The sequence below is a fragment of the Nelumbo nucifera genome, chromosome 1 (assembly GCF_055504915.1).
Source record: "Nelumbo nucifera cultivar China Antique chromosome 1, China Antique-T2T, whole genome shotgun sequence".
Taxonomy (NCBI): Eukaryota; Viridiplantae; Streptophyta; class Magnoliopsida; order Proteales; family Nelumbonaceae; genus Nelumbo; species Nelumbo nucifera.
In genome coordinates this window covers 149,611,632-149,631,815 of record NC_142649.1, presented here as the reverse complement: position 1 = coordinate 149,631,815, position 20,184 = coordinate 149,611,632, and the positions used below count along the sequence as shown (strand labels likewise).

The 20,184-nt window shown below is 36.2% G+C and overlaps 1 protein-coding gene across 2 annotated transcripts in view; it reads right to left on the bottom strand.

Annotated features, from left to right (window-relative positions):
- Window positions 1–7,184: 7,184 nt before the first annotated feature.
- LOC104606556 (glycerophosphodiester phosphodiesterase GDPDL4) overlaps window positions 7,185–20,184 on the bottom strand; it is a 30,997-nt gene continuing 17,997 nt past the window's right edge. For both annotated transcript variants that reach the window (XM_010271832.3, XM_088894670.1), the window contains exons 5-9: window positions 19,916–19,954; window positions 19,475–19,759; window positions 9,394–9,530; window positions 7,948–8,428; window positions 7,185–7,698 (exon numbers count right to left, since the gene is read on the bottom strand). In XM_010271832.3, coding sequence (XP_010270134.1) covers window positions 7,403–7,698; window positions 7,948–8,428; window positions 9,394–9,530; window positions 19,475–19,759; window positions 19,916–19,954 — 1,238 coding nt within the window. In that variant the 3' untranslated portion in view covers window positions 7,185–7,402. The remainder of the gene's footprint in view (window positions 7,699–7,947; window positions 8,429–9,393; window positions 9,531–19,474; window positions 19,760–19,915; window positions 19,955–20,184) is intronic.

Sequence of the window (20,184 nt, the reverse complement as noted above, 5' to 3'; positions counted from 1 at the left end):
TCAACTAAGACGTCCTTCAACACTTTGGCCTACAACACAACTTCGACCTTGGCTCAAGGGTTCTAGCCTTGGTAAAACTGGCAGATGTCTAGTCTGTCCAATTGGGGTTCTAGCCCAATGATATAGTTACAGTCTTTAGGTTCTAGCCAAAGGTTCTAGGATGCTTACTAGTAGACAAAGGTCTGAATGGGGTAGAAATAGGTTCAAGCTTTTAACAAATTTGGTCTATCAAACAATGATGGAGGGTTTGGAATCAACGGCTCTGATACCAAAGTTAGATGAACAATATGAACCGTATGAACAGTATGATGAAAGGGTAAGAGGGTTAGGATGGATATGGAGTTGATGGAGATAACATGGAGATGAGTATGTTATGCAGAAAATGTAATGAGAACAGCGATCGAAAATATTTCTTAATATAATGAAAACAATGATTGAAATGTTTCTTAATATTGATACTTACAGAGAAATAGATAAGATGAATAGATTCTTAGCGATGATACAACATCACACAATCTCTTAGAAAATTACAAAGCTCACAAATAGCACACTTCTAAGATCAATCGGAAAGAAAAACACTCAAACCATTACAAAGCACTGAGAACTTGGAGATTTCTGTACTTAGAATTTTTTTGCTCGCTTTTCAACTGAGGTTGAATCTCCTTATATAGAGGTTGTCGCAGCTTCTAGAAAGGAACCACTTTATTCAAACTTATCTGCTAGGATTTTGTGATTAAGATTCCTTTTGGATTTTTCTGACGAGCATCTAAATGATTGAGATGCTTTCTTATCTCCTGATGTCCTATTAGGACTAGCTGGCACATTATTGATTTGCTTTTTACTGTTCAAGCATCTTTCAATAGTTCTTCTGACTTTAGTGCGGGCTAAGCGAGTGAACACTTTCAATCTCGAGGTCCTTCGAGATTCCCTTACTTTTCTCTTTCATCTTCTTGGCCATTCGGAGAGACATATCCTCAAGCTTGAGAGGGTCCAGGTCAGGGAATTTAGTTCGAAGCTTATCCATATATGATTCGAAGATAAACTGAAAGATATCGTCTTCGTCAGAGGGAGGCTTTAGGGTTTCTGTGAGATCGAATTTATCCCACCACTTTATCTCTATCACCCGATCAATGACTAGAGGCATCTAGGAAACGTCTAGCTGATAACTCCATTTTAAAATCCATGAGAGGCGGAAGATCTTAAAGAGTTCTAACTGCTTAACGTGGTTGAATTCCAAATAATTTCTCCCTTTTCCAAAATTTTTATACTTGCCAACTAATTCTTGACAAGGGAAAATATCATCTGAGGCTCCCTACGAGGTCCAAACATAGGCCCAATCGGGATAAGGCCCTTGAAAGTCTTCAGAGAATCTGATAAACCATGAATGTCTAAAAACGAAGTTTTGCAGCAAGAAAACTTTATACCAGACATCTTGATGCCACCTATGAGACCCCAATTTCGAACTATCATACAACCCGGAATGAAAGTCGATCAGTAAAATCTTATGAGCCTACAATGGCAGATTTTGAAATCAACATGATGGAATTAGAAGAAGAATTCCAAATTGATAAAGACCTTATCAGGTTAGACTTTAATGCACAACCAATAAAGAAAAATGGTTTTTTAAAACCTTCTCTAAAACCGAGAGAGATCGTACTAGGGAATTATGGTATGAGGAGATGGTAAAATTAAAGGAAAACATCCCATTTTGGGATTGGTTTTCAAAACAAAAACAATTCAAAAATATAAAACCTCCTATGGAAGAATTAGAACTCTATGTTACAGAAAAGCTATCTAAAGCTTAGAAGACAGTGGCAATGGGGAAAATTGTGAAATCAATTCACCCATCATTAGAAGCAACAAAAATAGGAAAGGACGAGCTAATAGCCAGTCCAATAAAAAATTCCAAAAATATTTTTCCGGAACATTGTTCTCAAATTATAAAGCAAAATAATTATACAAATATATGTCTTAACATATTAGGCAAACAAACCAATAGAATAGAAACCCTCTTAAGTTCCTTAGAGGTTTCTAAACCTAGAACAATAAGTAAAAGAGAAAAGCCCATGGCAGTAATGTCAAATTTCTCAGAAGACATGAAAATACAAAAAACTCCTCTAGATCTATCAAAGGTAAGTTATAAGGAGCTATCTACGAGACTAATTTTCTCCTCAAAATGAGAGAAAGGAGAAACATCTAAACCTTCTAAAAGTGAGAAGGCAGATAAGGCCATAGACTCATACTTAATAAATCAACTGAGTGAAGGATCTGACAAAGAAAAAGAATCAATAAAAGAATTAAAAAACTCATTGGAGCTAAATAAGCTCTCTTATCAAAGTAAGAAGCCTTATTATCCTAGGGACACCCCCATAGACCTATTATTTGAAGAACCAGCTAAGCCCCAGGTTGGCTATAAGTGAAATACTTTTTATGAGTGGAATTTGGATGAAAATTTTGAATACCAGATTCATGAAATGATACATCATATGACGATGTATGCTAGTGCCAACAAATTGACTGGGAATGATGAAAAGGTAATCGCCACAGTTATTACCAAATCCTTTACAGGACAATTAAAGGGATGGTGGACTCACTACTTGACTAAAGTAGAAAAGGATTTTATTTGAATGTAGTCAAGAGAGACGAAGATGGAGAAGTGGTTTTAAGTCAAGACCAGGATGCAGTCATGACTCCAATTTTGAATATCCTTAGTCATTTTATAGGAGAGTCAGATAATATGGCAGAAAGATTAAGTAAACAATTAATAAACCTTAGGTGTAAAACACTATCTTATTTTAAATGGTATAAAGATGTTTTTTCTTGTCCAAAGTTCATAGACTTACCGACTCCAGACAAAATTATTGGAAGAAACAATTTATCTCTGGCCTTCCTCTGGTATTTCCTGAAAATGTTAGAAATCACCTTCGGAACATAGGAGGCGGTAGAATGCTATATCCTCATTATACCTATGGATATCTGGTCCAAGTAATTAAGCAAGTTGGACTAGACTTGTGTAATGATTTACGCTTAAAAAGGAAAATTAAGAAAGAGAGAACTGACTCTAAAAGAGATTTAGGAGACTTCTGTTACCAGTTTGGAATGGCCCCTGAGCCATCACATCCTAAACCGGTATACAAAAGGAAAAAATCAAAAGTTTATAAAAGGAAAGAAGAGAAGAAAAACAAGAAACCAAATTTCTCTAAAATAAGAGAAAACAAAAGCCCCACTTGTTTCAAGTGTGGCAAAAAGGGACAATACGCTAATAAGTGTCTTAAAAATACAAAAAAAAATTAATGAATTAGGAGAATCTAAAGAAGAATATATATCTGAAAGAGAATCGTCAATCTCTTCAGAAGAATGTTGCGGTAATGGAATATGTACTTGTAAAAATGAGGCAAGCACAAATGAAGAAGAATTAGGGGAAATCAATGTATTAACCTTAGATGAAGAACACCTCTTAGAGATTCTAGATGAAATTCCTGATGAAAAATCAAAGAAAAAGCACCTACTTATGGCCTTCCAAAACAAAGAAAAGGAAAGTAAAGAAAAACCTGAAAGGCCATTCGAAGTAAAAAATATAATCTCATATAGTGAGATTATGAGAAGAGCTCAAGGAGGAACATCTAAGCCCCCTTCTCTGAATGACCTCAAACAAGAGGTTAATGAGCTCAAAAAAGAAATTAAAACCCTAAAAGCCAGGGTTGACCAGTTAGAAGTTGAAAATTTCTTGACGGAACAATATGAAAAATCCTCAAAATTAGAACCCATCGAATTTATTGGAGATGACGGAGAGTTTATATACTCTATTGTGGAAGTCAAGTACCAGAAGTGGTATTCAAAGGTCACCATTAGAATTAAGGATTTTAACTTCTCAACAGTCGCCCTAATAGATTTAGGAACTGACATAAATTGTATCAGAGAAGGCGTGGCACTTTCAAGGTACTTCGAGAAAACTTCTCAACAAGTTAATGCTGCAAATGGTAGGAAATTAGGGATAAAATATAAAATCCCTATTGCCCATATTTGTAACCAAGGAACCTGCCTAAAGTCTACATTTCTCATGGTTAAAGACTTAAGGCAAGAAGTAATTCTGGGCACCCCATTCTTGCTATTCCTCCTTCCTTGCCACATAGACTCTTCAATAATAACTACAACTATAGGAGAAATATCAGTTACCTATAAATTTTGCCAAAAGACAAAAACCTCCAGTATTAACACTCTAAAAGAAAGTTTAAAAGGCAAAGTCAAGTTTATTTCTGAACTACAAACAGAAATAAAAGAAAAACAACTTATTAAGTTGTTAGAAGATCCTAAGAACCAATTAGAAATCGAAATTTTCCAAGCAAAATTAATAAAAGAAATTTGTGTTGAAACCCCTAGCGCATTTTGGCATAGGAAAAAACATGCGGTAGAATTACCGTATGAAGAAGGATTTAGTGAATAAAAAGTACCTACAAAAGCCATACCAATTCAAATGAATAATAGAGTATTATAAATTTATAAAAAGGAAATTCAAGAATTATTGGAAAAATGTCTAATAAGACCAAGTAAATCTCCTTGGAGCTGTCCCGCTTATTATTATTATTATCACAAAACTTCTTCTTTCCTTCCACTTTTTCATATAGTTTTTATTTTACAAGACTTCTACTCTTTGTTTCTCTTTTTCTTATTATCAAAAAAAAAATAAAAAAAAACCAAAGTCTAGATCACAAACTTTGTTAAGTGAAAGGTAAACAATAGAAACACATAAGAGAAGACAATTATTTTATATTTTAACTTTTTAAATAATTAATAGGGAAAATTCCCGTTTAGTACCCTGTACTTTGGGCCAAGTGCCACTTTGGTCCCCTAAACTTTAAAACGCGACAATTCAGCACCCAGACGTTCAAACGTGCCAACTTAGTACCTATCATTAACCAATTGTTAATCAATCGTTAAGCGGCATTTGAAAAGACACAAATGCCCTTCAAGTGTCATCTAATTTTCTTTATCAACCATCCAAATGTTGACAAAAAATGAACAATCCCAAATCTTTGCCTCTTCTATTCAAGAAAGTTGGAGTCACTAGAATGCCTACTAAGACATGACACCAACTTTCTTGAATAGAAGAGAAGGATTTGGGGTGGTTCATTTTTTGCCATCATTTGGATGGTTAATAAAGAAAATTAGATGACATTCGAAGGGCATTTGTGTCTTTTCAAATGCCACTTAATGGTTGGTTAGCGACATGTACTAGATTGGCACATTTTGAAAGTTCAGGTACAAAATTGTTGCATTTAGTTTGGGGACCAAAATGGCACTAGGCCCAAAGTATAAAGTACTAATTAGGAATTTTCCCTAATTAATAATTATTTATATTTTTTATATTATAAATAATTTTTATAATACAAAAATAAAAATAATTAATTTCAATTAGTTCATCAAACCGATGAAACCGGCCAAACCAAGTAACTCAACCTAACTTGGTAGGTTTTCTAGTATTTTCAATCAACTTCGATTCAACAATTCTCCAACTCGACTAGGTCAGGTTAGTTTTGGTTTCACCATTTGTAAACCGACCAAAACCGAACCAACCCGACCATATATATTTTATATTTTAAATATAATTTTTAATACAAAAAAGTGGAAAAATTCCTATATTTCTTGGTCTAAAACATTTTATGTTATGAATTTATTTATTTAATTTATATTTTATTAATACCACTATAATTTGTTAAGTTTAAATTTCATTTTTAAAGTTTAAATCTTTTGAATTGTCTAACCAAACCGAAAACTAACCCAAACCAATACAAACCGAGTTGGTCATTTTCACTAATGGTTGGTTGACCAAACAACTTGTAACCGAACCAAATTGACTCATAAACACTCCTTACTCCTCAACTAAATTAACAATCTAATCTCTAATAAATAATAGTTTAATCACCAATAATTATTGAAAGTTTATAACAAAAAACACAATTATTGATAATGAATTTATAATAAAAATACAATAGATAACTAATAAAATACAATAAATTCTAAAAATATATTAAATTAGTCAATAAATAGTGTAATCTTCAATAATAATTTAATCTCTAATGAATATTAATAAAAAATTTATAATGAAAATACATAATTGCTAAAAATAAATTTATAACAAAAATACAATAAGTACCATAAACTAAATTCAAAAAGTTAAACAATAGTTTAATCTCAAATAATTATTGAAAATTGTCTATTCCATAACAAAACAAAATTATAGTTATACATAATTATTGAAAATATATGTATCAAAAAATATAACAAATAATTACTAAAAGTATACATAATTTCGTTATGAATTTCATAAAAGTATAAAATTATTAATAATATGAATATTATTAAATCTATGATTTTTTGTGTTTTAATAAATATTTTAAAGTTATTACATAATTTCATTATAATATTTAAATAATTCTTAATTTTTTTAATTCAAACTTTCTTTTGATAGATATAGATGAAAAATGGGATATAGTAGAGCCACTTGGCTAGATTAGATTAGATTAGACTTTGGTAAAGAGAGATTTTATGAATAGTTTTAGACTTTTAGGAAGGGATATCCAAAAGGATAAACATAGAAGAAAGAGAGATGGGCCAGGCATACTGAGATTTCAAAATGAGAGGGAGAAGAGAGTGATGAGGTGGCTTTATGAGGGAGCAAGGCAAGCTAAAATGAGGGACTGAGAGTTCTGGTTAGGGTAAGGGAGAAAGCTCGGGCCATGATGTGACATGTTTCTACTTTAATATATAGATAGATAGATTGATAGATAGATAGATAGATAGATAGATAGGTTTATTTACATCCAGGATCCATATTCCCATTGCCCAACCCAGGTATTATGGGCCCATCTAAATCCAAACCCAAGCTTAAACATACAAGACAATTGGAGAGCTCTTGCACAATTGCAAGTGATCTGACCAACATCGGAGAAACAGGAACAAGGAATTTCCCCTACAAATTTCGCGCTTTATCTTTTACAGATCGGTAGCCCATGACTGTTAACTAAACAGTTAACTAGGCCACGATCAATTCACCAATAATACAAAGATATACAGGAAATATAATTCAGTACAAAGAATCAATTCTTACGTGTGTCACAAACGTATACAGGTTGTTCATGTTGTCGAAAGATGAGGGAGAATGAACACAACTACGCCACAGAAAATAAGAGAACAAATCAGATAGACAGAATGATATGCACGTGTAGCCATGCAATAAAAACACTCAACAACCTGCAAGCTAAAATGTGACAACAGAATACAGAGATCCATCAAATAAATACAGAAGGGGATTTTGTTCTGGTTTTCTGCAGAGGAGATGCAGGTTGGTGTATTCCCCATAGATGTTAAAGAGATGGAAGACAACGTGTTAGTAGTCCTGGTTTCAAAAAAACAGAAGTGATGCAAGGAGCATCCCCAGTGATGATAGGAAGACACAGGTGGTCCTTCGTGGCTGTCCACTTGGCTTTGGTGAGGTTGGAGATGCAGCAGCAGTCCCACTTGATGTATTAGTCTTAGCAGAAGGAAATGGAGGCTCTGCTACATTAGAATCTTCCAGGACTGGATTTGGGGCCTCAGCTGGGGGTAAAAAGTCAGGAGTAATGACTTGCATGAGACTACCAGGCTGAACAGGAGTCATGTAAATTGGTATATTCTTGCCCATACCCAAACATCGGTTCTCTGCATTAACATGAAGCAGCACCACATTAATGACATACCAATCTTGAACTTGTAAATTACACTGCATAATACAATTGGCAGGATGTACCATTATGGAAGGAACAAATACACCACAATGGATGTATGTTGTACAAATTTTTTATGATTGAATAAAAATATTTTTTGGAAACATTACTAGCACAATGACAGCATTAAATTTGATGCAAAGGCTAAAACAGAAGAATCTGATTGGAGTAGGATAGAACTTACTTCTGTAAGCTGCAGCAGTCCCTGGGAAGTCAGAGATGATTCCATCTATTTTACCTAATGTAACAAATGTATTGATCTCAACAGTTGGATCTGAGAAGACGTCCCATGCTTGAGAAACAAACTCATTTCTGAATAGATATACATAGGCGGTGAGGTTGAATGCCTGCAGTTTTGATACCACTTTGGTCATACCAGTAATGAAGGCCTGATTTACAGGAAATACATTTGACTTGGTGATAGCTACAGAATGTGCAAATCGCTTGATATCCTTGATGGCCGAGTCATCAATATCACTGATAAATTCATCAACACTGTAGACCAACTTGTAATTGGTTTTCTCCATGAATTTCATTAAAACAGAGCTATTGGTGGACTGGATCATAACCTTCTGGTTTTCATTATTATAGCCAGACTTGTTTAAAGCAACAACGACTGCATCTATTACATTGAAACCTAGATTCTCCACAAGATAGGCTGCATGCTGAAGGAAAGGAAAACAAAATGTTGATCCAGCTGAAAATAACGAGTTCTACTTGTATGAATGTAAATGAGGAAGATTCAAGTCAGGATGGGAAGTAGAAAACCTTCCTGGTGCTGCACAGATGCTGTAAATGCATCAAAGAAGGGCCCTGCCACTACAAACATGTGCTACCTAAAAATGAAAAAAAAAAGTGTATTCTCAAGATATTGTACTATTATTCCATGTCATAATTTCCCCCATCCATCAAATCGTCCATCCAAACTCTAAAGCAAATAGGTCACTTTAGAATTTTCAGCCACCAAAAGCTGCCAAGTGAGAGACAGTATGAAGTGCTTCCTCATACACTCCTGCTGCTTGCATGCCCTAGGACTTAAATTTGTAATGGCACCATCCTGACTTGGACATTCCTTATAAAATATATTACCAATTCATAGTTGACTGGTTTCCATTCATATGCATAATATGAATTTACATTGTCTAGAAATTCTCTGGAGCCTGCTAAATCTCAATCCCGCAATAAAAACAAATAAATCATAAAGAGAGAAAGATCCTATCTTTTTGCCTGGGGTTGTAGTGGTCTCCTCGGGTAGAGTGAAGGTTGACCTTGGATTAAAACCATTAAATTGGCAGTTTTGAATTCTATGGTTGATACAATGTGTGTGTTCAAGCTCCGCAGCTAGGAGTATAGTCTCTATGAATGGGATACAAAGATCAAATAGAAGGATTCTGTACATGGGCCTACAATCCTTGGTGTTAATCATGTTATATTCCATATTTTTCTTTTCAATTAATCTACCAAGCAAAAAACTCTCAGAAGGGTTCAATCCACCAGTTCTAACCCTTGAAGGATAGCTTCCACCCTTTGGCCAAGGCAGATACCACTACAACCCTTCTGCCTAAAGGTGGGTGAGCCTTGAGCCTTAAGAGAACCTGCAAGCATAGCATGTTCAGCAATAGGTACTGACCTCTATGCTGATCAAGACAGGAAGTGAATTGCCTTTTGCAAATGCCATGAAGTCATCCAATGAGAAGAATTGTCCATCATTTTTATGTACAGGATTCCGGAACAAACCATAATCCAGGAAGGGGTTTGAGATAACCGCTGCAGTGAAAAGGAAATTTCAAAAAATCAAACAAGAGTAAAACAATACTTGTCCAAGACATAGCAATCTATTCAGGCATTTATTTGTATTTCAAGAACATAGAAGGATCCATGCATGTAGAAGTAATAACAAATACTGTACTAACACAATTATAACCTTTCTGAAGATCAAGCAAAGAGAAAGCTGAGAGTAATAACAACTATGTTGGTATGAACCCTACATTAAAATAAAGTTGAACAATACAAATAAGTACTAGGACATGGAGAATCCTATCACTATGACTCTAATAGAGTAATAAAGATAATTTCCATAACCACAAATAGTAGATGTTCTAGAGGACAGTAGAAGTAATAACAAATACTGTACTAACACAATTATAACCTTTCTGAAGATCAAGCAAAGAGAAAGCTGAGGGTAATAACAACTATGTTGGTATGAACCCTACATTAAAATAAAGTTGAACAATACAAATAAGTACTAGGACATGGAGAATCCTATCACTATGACTCTAATAGAGTAATAAAGATAATTTCCATAACCACAAATAGTAGATGTTCTAGAGGACAACTGTATATCAATATTCTGCACATGGGGCTTTTATGAAGGGAAGTCGCATCTTAGGTGGTTTGTTGAAAACAATGAACTAATAGACTCCAGAATCAGTAGGCATAATGCTGGTTTTATCTGCAAATCACTCTGGAAAAGCATATGCATCAATTAACATGCATATTTCTTACGAAGGATAAGTTTCAATCAGAAATAGCCTATCTAGATGAGAATTTGTGTTGAAACCCATTGTTTCTTGGTGCTCATTAATGGCGAGCCACTAGGCCTTTCTAGAAGCTCAAAAGGCCTTCTATAGCAGAAACCCATGGTTTTGACGCTGTGGGTAATCACCCCAAGATAAGGACCAGATTTTTTATCTCAGGTGCATGCTTAGGTAGTTTGAGACAGTCTCAGGTCCTGTACCAACTTGTCAAAGAGTGAATTTTGGGGGTTGGTGAGGTGGAAGATAAAGCATTCTTAGCATCAACTCAGAGAGTATAAGAAGCCTACCAACTAAGTACCATGGGCTTCTCATGGGCATATGATGTATCCCAAACATTATTTGGATCTCATGCATGAAAAGATTGAGGGGAGAATAAGCTCTTGGAAAATCTGTAACCTGTTCAAAGAAGGTAAGCTTATAAAATTGTTTGGCAAGCCTGATCACCTATATCAGGTATTTTATCTCCAATTCTGAGGAATTAAGAATCTGCAGAGAGATCTTCCATTGAGGGGTTCAAAAATGACTTCCAAAATGCAGGACTGGAGGCATGCTCCCCCACTGGCAGATAGGGGTACGGACATTAGAAACTTAAAGTTGTTAATACATCACTGTAAGAAAACATTGGTGGCACTTCAATGTTGAACATGCCACCCCATGGTGGAAGGTAATAATGGCAAAATATTACTTCAGGGAAGGGGGTGGGCCAACCAATCAAGAAAAGGGAGCGGTCGACTGCCTTACAGAAGGGGAGTAGAAGATTTAAGGGGATACCAATCTTTCGTGCAATGAATTAATAAAGTCTATATGACGGATGAAGAATACACTTCTGATGTACCTGTGGTATGATGAAAGGCCTGTTATGGAACTTTCTCTCTCCTTATATCTAGTTGTTGAAAATATGAAAGCGAAGCTCCAAAACTATATTTTTATCAGCAAGTTGAGAAACTATTATTAAGACAACCATGGAGACAAATGAAATCAATTGTTTCAGGCACAACTTAAACTCAATAGCCTTGTTGATGTTTTAAGTTGCACCATCCTCCCCTAAACTAGTGAAGCAGAAATTAAAATCTGATCATGGGATCTGAAAGGTCTATTTCCCGTTTGCTCCATTTACATTGAGTTGCAGACTCCACTGTGCAGAAGCTTCCTAACATGTTTTAAAAGAGTAAATGTTCTGCACAAGAAAAGCAAAGTGCAATTTGATCTGGTTAGAGATAACAATACAAGTGTTCACGCAACTTCCAAGTAGAGGTGTTAGAGATTATTGTAAACTAAGCAAGATACTCTGGATGCTGTGGCAACGCTAAGGCTAATGGAAAATGGAGGGGGATTTAATTAACATGTTTTTCATCCAGAAGAGATTGCCATGAGATATTGACAGACATTTTCCTCTGATCTTCTTGAAGCTAATCAGGACTCCTCTCAGCTGTAATTTTTCCTTTTTTCAACTTGAACAGAAGTTTATCTTATTGTTTCTTTCTTTAGTGATTTATTCATAGTATTAAGTGTTCTTCCAGTTTTACCAGAGAGTTCATTTTGCTACTATAAGGAGGTTCCAACCATGGTTTCAAATGTCGCGACATTTTGCTAATGTCACCCGAAATATGTCGATGTCGAGGCTCACCGACATGGAAATGGATGGTAATATAAAAATTACATTATTTCGGTCGACATTTCCTATATTTCGGAAATGTTGACCAAATCGATCCAAATAACCAAAAAAGACAATTTTTCCTATTATGTCAATAGGATGCCGACTAATGTACATTAATAATACAATATATTAGTATATTATATTAATATAATACAGTATATTAATATAAATTATTCCATTAATAATTTCTATTTAATATTCAAATAAAATATTTATATAAAAGTGAAAGTGTTCAGCCGAACAGAGAAGAGAAGAGAGAGAAAGAAGGAAGAAGAAGAGGAGAAAGTGTTGAACTGGATAGACTCTTCGTCTAACCTAGTCAACCATATACTTTGCATTTGAAATTATAAGATACAAAAAGACTAAAATGCCTCTGCATGTGAGGAGACATACAGCCAACATAATACATAAAGAGAAAAGACGAAAATACCCTTTTCTAACTAACTCTAACACTCCCCCTCAAGCTGGAGAATATATATCATATAATCCCAACTTGTTACATACGTAGCTCACTCTCCCTAAACTCAACCCTTTTGTGAACAGATCTGCCCATTGATCACCTGTTCTCACATGCTCTGTCTTTATCACACCATTGATGACCTTTTCCCTTACAAAGTGACAATCTATCTCTATGTGTTTAGTTCTCTCATGGAAAACTGGGTTGGATGAGATGTGAATTGCATCCTAATTGTCACAATATAGCTTCATGGGTTTGCTTACTGAGAGCCCGATTTCCTGCAATAGATTCTTCAACCACACTAGTTCACATGCAATGTGTGCCATGGCCCTATATTCTGCTTCTGCACTGCTTCTTGCTACCACCGTCTACTTCTTGCTCTTCCAAGTCCCAAGATTTCCTCCGAGAAAGGTGCAATAACCTGTGGTGGATCTTCTGTCTGATACAGATCCAGCCCAGTCTGCGTTAGTGTATCCAACTATTTCAAGATTACCCCCTAGCTTATACAGTAACCCACGATCCGGAGCCCCTTTCAAGTACCGCACAATCCTAAAAACTGCATCCCAGTGAGGAACCCGAGGACTCTATTGACTTACCATACTGACAACAAATGAGATATCAGGCCTCGTGATAGATAATTCAGTTTTCCCACTAACCTTCTATTCCTTCCAGGATTATCAAACAATTCACCTGTGTCACTTCCCAACTTCACATATGGGGGTTTTAGCTGGTTTAGCACCTAGTAACCCTGTTTCTTCCAACAGATCAAGTACATATTTCCACTGACAGAGGTTTATGCCCTTCTTTGATCTAGCAACTTCTATACCCAGGAAATACTTCAACTTTCCAAGATCTTTTGTCTGAAAGTGATCTTGTAGGAAGGTCTTCAATCTATCAATCCCAACTTTATCACTGCCAGTTATGACTATGTCATCCACATAAACTACCAGTAAGATCTTCCCAACCACAGAGTCATAGCTAAGTACTGAATGATCAACTTGACATTGTCTCATTCCAAACTCCTTCACCATCTAACTAAATTTTCCAAACCAAGCACGGGGAGACTGTTTAAGCCCATAAATTGCTTTCTTGAGCTTACACACCTTACCATCCTCCCCTTGAGCAACAAACCCCGGTGGTTGCTCCATGTACACCTCCTCTAGAAGATCGCCATGAAGAAAGACATTTTTAATATCAAGCTGAAATAGAGGCCAATCATGCATGACAGCTAAGGAAATTAACACACGGACAGAGCCAATCTTTGCAACTGGAGAGAAGGTTTCAACATGGTCTACACCATAAAGTTGAGAATACCCTTTTGCAACTAAGCTGGTTTTCAGGCGTTCCACTCTTCCATCCGGTAGATACTTAACAGCATATACCCATTTACAACCAACAACATGCTTACCGGGAGGGAGAGTGGTGAGTTCCCATGTCTGATTGTGATGAAGAGCAGAGAGTTCCTCTTCCATAGCCTTCTGCCACCCCGGCGATGTAAGAGCCTCCTAAATATCCTTAGGAATGGATACAGAGGACAACAAAGTAATAAACTAGCGATGGGAAGAAAAAAGGTGAGAGACAGAAACATAATTGGATATGGGGTGAAGTGTGCAACTACGTTTACCTTTCCGCAATGCAATAGGAAGGTCAAGATCAGAAGCCAAGTCAGATGCAGAAGAGGCTGGATCTACTGCCGGAGTAGAAGGTGGTGGAGGTGCTGGTCTCTGTCGATGAGTATACACTTGACGAATTGATGGTCGTCCAGGACACTCTTGTAACGGGACCGGGGGAGACTCAGGCACAAGAGGAACCACCGGAATGGAATCGTCAACTGGAAGAGGGAGAGGAACCTCCGTAGGCAAAAGATATGTACCAAGATCAGAGAAGTAAGGCACTGATTCAAAAAATGTAACATCAGGGCAAACAAAGGATTTCCAGGCAATAGAGTTGTAGCATTTATACCCTTTCTAGGTCCTAGAGTAGCCAAGGAAGATACATTTAATGGAGTGAGCATCCAACTTGTCTAAACCAGGACCAAGATTCTAAACAAAGCACACACACCCAAAGATTCTGGGTGTCAAGGGAAATGGAGACAAAGTAGGAAACAAGATACAGAACGGAGAATGACCATCAAGAACGAACGTGGGCATGCGATTAATGAGAAAACAAGCAGTAAGGGTTGCATCACTCCAGAATCGTTTAGGAACATTCATATGATGAAGAAGAGACCGAGCTGTTTCAAGTAGATGTCTATTCTTCCTCTCAGCTACCCCATTTTGCTGAGGAGTGTGGGCACAAGAGGTCTGATGAATTATGTCATGTTGTTCCAGCTATTGCTGAAAGGAAGAAAGAAAATACTCTCTACCATTGTCAGAACGAAGAATTTTAACTGAAACACCAAACTGTGTACGCACTTCAACATGAAATTTTTGGAAAATGGAAAATAATTCACTTCTTTCTTTCATTAAATAAAGCTATGTCATTCTGGAACAGTCATCAACAAAAATTACAAAATATTTGTAACCATTGTACGATTCAATTCTAATTGGACCCCAAACATCCAAATGAACTAACTCAAAAGGACAACATACGACTATCGACTCTAGGACTGAAGGAAACCCGGTGGTGTTTCCCATACTGACACAACTCACACTGCAAAGATGACAGACTACTCAGTGATGGAACAAGAAGCTTGAGAGCTTTAAGAAATGGATGGTCGAGTCTACAATGCCACTAAAGAGGATCCAAGGAGGATTGAAGTGCAACTGTAGAGCCTTCATCGTCAAGATAATACAATTCGCCAGCTTCATGCCCTCCACCAATCTTCTTCCCCATCATTAGATCCTGAAAAACACAAGATGAAGGGTAAAATGTGATAGAACAATTGAGAGATTTGGTTAGTTTGCTAACAGACATAAGATTAAAAGGAAACTTGGGAACATATAAGACAGAAGACAAAGGTAGAGATGCAGTGGTAACATTACCAACACCGTAGATGGGGGAAGTAGATCCATTAACTAGGGTAACACTATTTGATGTAGAGGTTGGAGAAAGACAGGAAAACACACTTGGAGTCCCGGTCATGTGATCAGAGGCTCTAGAGTCAATTATCCAGGGTGGGGGTTTGGATGCTAGGCAAGCTATACCTGAATGAGTAAGGGTGGCAGTGTTTTGATGTGCAGTGGCCTGAAGAGATCTCTCATACTCCTCTCTGGGAATATTCATCATTTCCCTCCCAGAAGTAGTTGTGACTATAGAAGATACTGGATCAACTGGTTGAGTATCATTGACTTCACTATCGCCAACAGCTGCATGATTAGCCCATGTGGATGGTGGGCCATGTAAATCATAACAAAAATTGATTGTCCTTTTCTTCCACAGTGTGTGCACTTCTTTGTTGTGCTCCCCCTTCCTCTGCCACAACCTCCCCCTGAATCATGACCTCCTCCACTGGTACGACCACCCATAGGATTACTACGGCCTCCCTTAACTGTACGACCACCTCCTCTCTACCCATAAGAACCACCTCGAGTACTAACCAATGCTAATCTTTCGGAAGTTGTGTTACTCTCTGAGGGGCTAAGAGATATCCTACGGAGTCAGGCAAACACTTCTTCGAGAGTCGGGAGAGCAGATCCTCCCAATATCTGTGCCCTGACCGGTTCATACTCTGCTTTCAGTCCCACCAAGAACCGCGTAACATCAAGTTGTTCCCTTTGTTGTTGCTGAATTTTAACGTCCGAGGTTAAGGGATGATAGACATTGAGTTCATTCTGAAGATTTTTCATGCTGGCATAATATTCTTCAAGAATCTGATTTCCCTGTTGCAAACTGAAATATTCTTGATAAAGCTGATAAACCCTTGTAGCAAGGTTCAAAGTATCGATATGATACGAGTTTTGGCCGTATCATATCGGCACTTAGAAACGGTCGAAACTCTATTTATTTTTCACTTTTTTTTTCAAAGTTTGTTTTTTTTGGAAAGTTTATAACGTGTTTTTTATTATTAAAAAAATTGGAGGTTCGAAACACCTGGAAACATGTGTTTCGGACCATATCGTTTTCAAAAGATACGATACGATACACCCCATACGGGGCGTATCATATCGATACTTTGAACCATGCCTTGTAGTGTTGTCTTGTCCCAAATAGAGTTTCTTCACATGTTCCCATATATCCTCGCTATATCTAAAAATATAAAGTTAACACTGATTTTTGGCTCCATACTGTCCCACAACCATGTCATGATCTGAGCATCCTCTTGCTCCCAATCACTAAACCCCCGGGACTCAGCACTCGGTTTCTCCTCCTGTACGTGTTTCACTTTCTTCTTGGCCTTCAGAAACACTTCCACCGACTTGGCCCATGGAACATAATTTTCACCGTTGAGTTTGATGGATGTCATTTGTACACTTAAAAAATCAGGAGATATCATCACACTTGAATTCTGGACCACTTGAATCACCCACCGATGCCATATCACTCTACAAAGTTGGTCAAAAAAAAAATTCAGCTACTGCACTACTGTCCTTCTACTTCCACACCAACTAGGAGTGTCAATTGGACTAGATAGGGTCCAATCCGATCCAGTCCAATGTGAATCCATTACAAATGGACCTGGTCCAATCCAGTCCAATGAATATTTTGGACCATTTTGAACCGGTCCAAAGACTGTCCAACCTGTTCAAATTTCTGATAATTTAGATTGGTTTCAACTCAAACTTGGTCCATTGACACCTATGTTCTTATTTTCTATCAATGGACCAGATATTGACTCAATCCAATATAAATTCATTATGGATGGACTAGGTCCAATCCAATATGTCATACCGGTCCGTCCAGTCTGTCCAAATTCAATGTCTTATTGGTCTGTCCAATCCGTCCAAATGGATTTTGATTTGGACGGAGTCCAACCCAAAACCGGTCCATTGACACCCCTAACACCAAGACACTTAAAGTCACCACTCGCTTGCCCTAGCATGTATTCAGCCACTGTGAACACTAATCTGCGCACCGGCAGATTTAAAAACACCTAGAATCCCTCTTGAAACTGCTCATTAGAGGGCAGACCATAACCACTACACCCACTCAACCACCACAGCTGTCACATATAGTGACAGCAGTCCACACACAGACAACCTTGGATTTCTTGTTCACTCAAACTGCTGTAGTTGCTTACTGTCACCAGAACCAGAAATCTGGGTTACTTCACAGTCCTCTAACCCAAATTTCTCACACCATAAAAAAAAAAAGGTTGCTGCAGAACCCTTACTGTCGTGAAACCTTATGTACTGCCGCAGAAATAGAAACCCTATTATCACGAGCTACTAGATGTTGCCACAAAGACTGGGTTCCTTCTTCCCTAACCCAGATTTCTCAAGCCCAGAAAAAAAAAAAAAAACCGAAAATAAAGAAGAAGGAGAAGACAGAAGGTTGCAGTCGGCTTCTAATACTGGTGCTCTGATACCATGAAAGTGTTCAGCCGAACAGAGAAGAGAAGAGAGAAAGAACAAGGAAGAAGAAGAAGATGAGAGAAAGTGTCAAACTGGATAGACTATTCGTCTAACCCAGTCGACCATATACTTTGCATTTGAAATTATAAGATACAAAAAGACTGAAATGCCCCTGCATGTGAGGAGACATACAGCCAACACAATACATAAAGAGAAAAGCCAAAAAATACCCTTTTCTAACTGACTCTAACAAAAAGAATTAACAAAAAATAAAAACAAAAGAATAAATTAATTACTTTATAATATAAAACATAAAATACTTTTCAAGTAATAAAATATTAGCTAGTTAGTATTTTTAAAATATTTATTAAAATCAGAAAATATTTATTAAATTTTATAATAAATCATATTCTAAATTTAATGTAAAAAATCAGAATAAATTTATTAAAGTTTATACTAAATCATAATTTATTATAAATTTAGTATTAAAAATCATAAAAAATTCATTAAGTTTTATAAGAAATCAGAATTTATCATAACCTTAATACTACAAAAAGGAGAATCAGTTTATTAAATTTATAATAAAACATAATGTATTATAACTTTAATATTTAAAAAATCAGAATAAATGTATTTCTATTTACTAGTGTGAAATAAATATATTTGAATTTATAATAAATCAAAATTAAAAATAAGAAAATAAAATATCGGATAACCTTGTAAAAACATCAAAATGCATAATAAATCAGTAAATCATCATTTACTAATTTGTTATTGATCTTAGTTTCTTAGCTTTATATAATGGTTGGGAATAAGATAATAGTCTAGAAATATGTATTAATGTTTCTTTTATCATTTTACAAAATATCATTGCATATTTCCACATATTTCATAATGTTTCCACAATGTCTCTAATTTTTACAATATTTCCCCTCAACATTTTCTGACATTTCCGACATATGTCCTATATTTTGGTAAGCGACATTTCCATGGACATCAACATTTTAAACCTTGGTTCCAACACTTAATGTTAATTGAAACACAAACTATCAGGAAAAAAAATTATTAACTCCTCTAGTTGCATGGAAATTAACCTCCACCATGCATTGGGATTTAAAAAACTCTTACAGACACACACACACACACACACAAGAGAGAGAGAGAGAGAGAGAGAGAGAGAGAGAGAGACTTCCCATGTCTCAACCCACCCCCTTCAGAACTGTGGCTGATCAATAATCTCCACTTATGCAACCAGAAGTATAAACTAACCCACATTCTCATGCTTGCCAGCCTGAGATTTTACCATTGCACTGCTAATGTAACAAGGGGATATGTTCTTAGCTGGGATTTTCACTGCACAGAAGCTCAAAAGGATTCTCTATCAACGATATCTAGTCAATCCATGACAGAAAGACAGTATGCACAGGAAATCAGTAATCCTAAATACCTACCGAAAATAACATACTGATCCTCAATCTCCACATCTAATGTGAAATGCATGAATTCTTTACTAATTTTAAGCATGCCAGACTTCTTAAATAGATATTATAAGGTCACAATTTCAGTCTATGAGGTAACTTTCAACTAAGAAGTAAATTCCAACTTACGTTTTAATTTTTTAATCTCTTCCCAAGTAAGGTTGAAGGTAAAAATTCCAGGCGTCGACTGAATCTGTGGAATATTAGTGGTACGAGTGTTGAATTTTGATTGAGCAACATTCGTAGTGTCTATAAGATTTATAGAGCCTGAACATATGGGGATTCCATCCTGTGTCATTTGAACAGAACAATCAATAACATCAGCACCAGCATCGCGGGCTTCCATATATGCAAGATCTGTAGATCCAGGGTAGTCTCCACTAGCTCCATTGTGTGAGATAATGAGCGGATTTGCTGGATGATAAATTAGGTAAAGGAATTAAGTTGGCATTGATGTCTATAGTGCTTTTTATTAAAATATAAATTTATAAAACACCAACAAAAAAAATGAAAGAGAGATCTAGGAGTTACAAGTTACAACAAGACATCAGTATATGCTTGGTAATGTACCTTTTCCAGAACTGTTCATGTTTGCATGAGCAAAGCAATCTGCAAAATGGTTGGGAGAAATCAATATCCTGAAGAAAAAAGTTTTTGAAGCCAAACATGTAATATTTAAGAAGTAGGCAAGTAATAAAAGTCATAAATGTTAAATATTATAGAAAATTACATGCAATTGTATTAAGAATAGTTTTACCTCTTATTTTCTAAGCTATAATATTAACATGTAACCCAGTAAGTTTTTAATTCATTTAAGAATTTAATGGGATCAGGGATGT